The sequence below is a fragment of the Lutjanus erythropterus genome, chromosome 21 (genome assembly GCF_056507025.1).
Source record: "Lutjanus erythropterus isolate fLutEry1 chromosome 21, fLutEry1.hap2, whole genome shotgun sequence".
NCBI classification, from domain to species: Eukaryota; Metazoa; Chordata; class Actinopteri; order Lutjaniformes; family Lutjanidae; genus Lutjanus; species Lutjanus erythropterus.
Genome location: NC_139337.1, coordinates 21381726 through 21386929, shown reverse-complemented (window position 1 = coordinate 21386929; position 5204 = coordinate 21381726). Strand labels below are relative to the sequence as shown.

At 41.2% G+C, this 5204-nt stretch overlaps 1 protein-coding gene across 1 annotated transcript; it reads left to right on the top strand.

Moving 5' to 3' along the window:
• Positions 1 to 1027: 1027 nt before the first annotated feature.
• otud1 (OTU deubiquitinase 1) lies at positions 1028 to 3661 on the top strand. Its single transcript, XM_084747792.1, has one exon. The coding sequence runs from the start codon at positions 1285 to 1287 to the stop codon at positions 2659 to 2661; it is 1377 nt and encodes a 458-aa protein (XP_084603918.1). The 5' UTR covers positions 1028 to 1284; the 3' UTR covers positions 2662 to 3661.
• Positions 3662 to 5204: the final 1543 nt, after the last annotated feature.

Here is a 5204-nt window from a genome sequence, read left to right as displayed (position 1 = left end):
CACATTTTTCGACTTGTGGTCAAACATCGATGCACTGCTCCAGTCAGAGCATGAAAGTTGAGAGTTGCGTCAAGTCGCCGTCAGAGAGCATGAATGATACCGGACATCAAGGCGATCGAGCCTTCAAAATAAAGTTCACTTAATTCTTAGTTCTTGTTATTAATCAATAGGTATTTTATTTTATAAATACACAAAAGGCTAATAGTACAACAATAAAACAGACACATTATTGATTGATGATTATTATTGGTTTGTTCTTGATGTGTTTACGTGCAAGTGCAAATGAAGTGCTCACAACAGAACCCATTATGGTGCCAATAAAACTCAGTTGAAAACGCTCTGACTACACAGAGGTGAGCCTCTGTTTTACTAATCCAATCAGCTTATATCATTTTGTAGAGGTGTGTTTTCACTTTGACGTCAATTTTCAACTTGATGGGATAAAATGTTTTCAGCCCAGCATATGCAACACTATCATAGCTAATTATTACAAATATCTACATTTGTAGATGACAATTTCTCTTTAGTGCATTGTAGTTTCAGTGGTGGAATCTGTCTAGATTAATTAAATTCACTAATTTGCGATACTTTGCTTAAGTAATTCCATTTTATGTAACTTTATACTTCCACACCACTAAATTTTAGAAGCCACTTGTACTTTTACTCCGCTACATTTATTTGACAACATTAGTTACTAGCTTTTTCGGAAATTCAATCGTATAATACAAAACATAAATCAATAAAATAAATAGAAATCAACAAATAGATTATTTATTATTGATTAAATTAAATACTTGAAGTATATTTTGCTGCTTGTCATTTAATACTTATGTATTATGTTTGTATATTTATATACATATTATATCAAAGCATTTTTACACTGTGGTATTTAAACTTAACGTAGAAAATCTGAGTACTTCCTCCACCTCTACGTATTTGTTTACGCACAGCAGTTACGTTCGTGAATGAGGATTTTATTTTGAAAGCGTGTAAAGGGAAGGTTTATCGGTAATATGCTGTCTGGCTTGACTCTGTCAGAGCCTTCAGTGTCCCGTAACAGTTTGGAGTCTAAAATTAGGGAGGCACCCCAACAGCAAATGACGCAAGAAGTCTAAAGTGGACCGTCTCCTCGTCTCTGCGGGTCAATGGTAACAGGACTCAGGACCATGGAAACCGTCCCTACAACTTTACTGTTGTTGATGACATGGAGGGTATTTTTAGACCTTGTTGTCATCTTTCCGTAACAGCCCGGCTCAGGCGTTCAGTATAAAGGACTCTTTCAAAATGCAGCTGTACAACAGTGTGCTGACACACTACCCGAGGTCGTCCCGCAAAGTTACAGTAACTTTACTGACCGGATCGGAGCCTGTGAACGGGACAACAGCGAGCTCCTCCGAGGCTGATCGAGCGGGATTTACACACCCAGACACAAGTTCAACGACCAGTTCGGCGGTGAGAGAGTCTGCTGCTTCTTCTTCCGCAAACATGCCTGCCTTTTCATGCTACGAGGCTTCATCTAGGAGGCCGATTTACTTCACATCGACTGCTGAGATATTAATCCGCAGACCCGATGGAGTGGAGAGGTCTGTTCCTGTCCACATCATGAGAGAGTCCAAGACCAAACCAGCCTCCCAAGACTCACACAACGGCGAGAGGTTCCTCTGTAATGATGACTGTGATTCTGATGTGATTGTGGACTTGTTGGATCATCTGAGAAATGGGACGGATGAGCTTTTTCCTGACTGCCCAGAGCTGGTTGGAAACCATCTTTACAACACGAACGACATCTGTAGAGCCAGGATAGATGAAAACAAGAGGATGGTTCGAAGCTCAAGTGAGGATGATACAGTTTCTGTGACTAATGCCCCCTTCACACAAAATGGATGGGCCTCATTACACGAAGAGGAGCTGGTTCCCTCCAGGGCGGCTCAGTCTGAACTTCCCGAAGACCCAATAAAGGAAGATTTGGGTGATCTGAGCTGTGGCAACGCATTATCAGACGAGAGACGGGCCTTCGAGCTCAGCGTCCTGCAGGAGTCAACCCCTCAGAGATGCCAAGACAGAGAGGATGTCAACGATAAGGTCGCCCGGTACGTGGCTGAAGTGGAAAAACAGAACAAGTACCTCCAGGAGAGGCATAAATACAGGTACCACGTCATTCCAGATGGCAACTGTCTCTACAGAGCTGTGTGCAAAGCCACGTATGGGGACCAGGCGAGGCATGGCGAGCTCAGGGAGCAGACGGTGCACCACATCGCTGACCACCTGGATGAGTTCAACCCCATCATTGAAGGGGACGTGGGGGAGTTCCTGATCAACGCGGCGCAGGATGGCGCCTGGGCGGGCTACCCTGAACTTCTCGCCATGAGCCAGATGCTGAGCGTCAACATCTACCTGACTACAGGGGGCAGCTCGGAGAGCCCCACCGTCTCCACCATGGTGCACTACCTCGGGGAGGAGGATGCGTCCAAACCGGCGATCTGGCTGAGTTGGCTCAGCAATGGACACTACGATGTCCTTCTGGACAGGTGTGTCCCCAACCCAGAGTACGAGGACTGGTGCAGACACTCGCAGATGCAGAGGAAACGAGACGAGGAACTGGCAAAGTCGATGGCGGCCTCGTTATCCAAAATGTACATTGAGCAGAACGGATGTGCATGAAAGAAACAATGATACAGTAGAACATGGAACCACTGATTCTGCCGGGGTTCTACCAAGGAAACTGAAAAAGAAGGAAGAGATGTTATATCACTATAGAACATTCTACACTCTAGTTGATGCCAGACTTAACGAAGTCTATTGAAGAAGCACATTAAAACATGTCTCTGTTGTATGACTTATGACAAAAATGCCTTTAAAACACTAAAAACATGATTTTTTCCAAATATGCATATTTGTTTATTTGCTATCAGTCTCCAGAGTAACACTGCATCTCCCATAAGCTTCAACAGTACTGACACTAAAGTCTGGAGCAAAGAGTGTTTTTTTTTTGTGCCTTTTATTCACTTACCTACCAGGGACGCCACACATTATTCAACATTGCAGTTTACATTTCACCATAAATGTGCCGGAGTTTGCTAGGAAGCTAATTTTCATCCGTAGTCCCTGGGCAGGTTATGTTATGTTGTATTATGATGCAACATCCCTTCCTTACTTTCCTTGGTTTCTACATGCTTGAAATTATTTTTATAAGATTTTTATTGTGAGAGAAAGGAAGTGCAGTGCACATACTGTGGTTTTTATACATGCCAGCGATGCCAAATGAGTGGCGGCGGCCTCTGAAAGTGTTTGAAAGTGTGAGAGCCTGTTTTTCTTGATGGTTTGGGTGATGTTGACATGATTGAATTGCTGTTCAGTTACTGTACATGGACATGATTTCAAGTATACAGTATTTATTTGCCTTTTATTGTCAGACCAGCTATTTTTCTATCATGTTTGTGCTTTTTTTTTGGCCATTGCCAATGACCGAGAAACTTTGTTTGCCACTTTTTTCCTCATTTAATATCTGTATAGCTACTCTCTTTTGCACAAAAGTCCTATCAGACGAGTTCAGAGAGTTTGATTTGTGCCTGTGAGAACAATTCAAGTTTTTTTTGTATTATTCCAGTTCTTTTTAGGGTTTTGACAGAATATTTCAAAATAAAGTTCTGAAGAAATCTAATTTCCAATTCATGTTTAATTTTTTTTAATCAATTTTCTTCCAGTCATTCATTCTACATACAACCATATGAATTATAAATGTTTTATGATAACAGTAGTGTGTCTATATCCAAAAAGAAAAATAAGATGGAACCAAGCTACACAAAAAAAATGAAAACAAAACAAAAAAAGAGAGTTATATTTACAACTGCGCCCATATGTACCATGTTATGAGCCCTTAATGAACAGACAGAAATGATTCCCGACTTCATTAAATTTCTTTTTTGTATTATTCATTAGAGCCAGTAAGTATTCAAAGGAGACAGTTTCAGCCTTAAGTTTAACACATTTAATGAATTCTGGGGTGTTTGTGTTTTTCCAGTTTTGTAAAACACATCTTGCTGCAATAATGAAGCCAATTAATGTTAAAGCAAACCGTGCTTTAGTGACAGCTGGTGGTAAAAATGTGTTTTCTATAAAAAAGACGTGAGGGGAGTTTGGTGAGGGCTGTTCTAACCATCCTTCAAGGTTATACTCATCGCTTGATTATCCGTCTCTTGTGAACATTTGCAGAGAAACTGTTATCAAGTGTCACAATGATAATGTCAGCTGTGTCATCCTGTGTGCAGAATTGTATGTTCCTGTAATGAGATCATGAACCTGTCTGTTAGATTGCAGCGAGGCAGGCAGCAGGCCAGCTGGAGTGATGTGTTCAGGACTCATCCTCCACCGCCTGCTGTCCTAAAGTGAAAAGTGATGTTTGGCATTTATTACACGCAGTGACCATGGAGCCTGTGGCCTCACATTCAGGTCAGGCAGCAGAAATTAAGTGACTGTGGTCTCAGTACACAGATCACAAGGGCCCTGTGAGTCCATTATTCACCCTGGTTTTGCTACGTTTTTGGTCTGTCCTGAGGGGAAATATCAGCTGCTAAATGCTCCACTGTGTTCACCAGCTAGTCACTAACTGTGCCTGTGTGCAGTTTGATGCTGAGCAGGTAGTGTACAGTGGGTTTTAAGAGCTTTTCACTGAAAACTGCTGCCTGCTGAAAATGACACTATGAGAATGGTGAGAGCGAACAAAAACTGTTAAATTTGTGGGTCAGGGAGCTACACAGCGAGCTGAAAGTCGTCATTAAGTTGAGGGGAGCTGCAGATTCAGATGATAATTCCCTGCTGATCCCTTACACACTGTTACACTTTTACGTTGTGATTTGATACATTGTCATTATGAAAATGTTAATTATAGCCACTTTAAGGAAATGAAAGCATGTTGCACACAACCAGCTTCATCATACTTTCACATGTTTTTTTCCTAATGTGGAACAAAAGGTCTTTGGGATAATTTTGCTCTGGGTTGAATTTACCTTTGGTTGTTATTTATGTTGCAATATATTTTTCTTGCCCTTTTTTTGTCTTTTTTTTAAATGTTTCGTATATAAATTCAGAAAAACAAATTGAAAGTTATCATTATTGACATCTCTCTGCCTAGACAGTATGCACATGTCAAAATCTGTATGTTCCCAAAGATGCTGTCCAACAGTAAAGTCACAGTACTAAGGCAT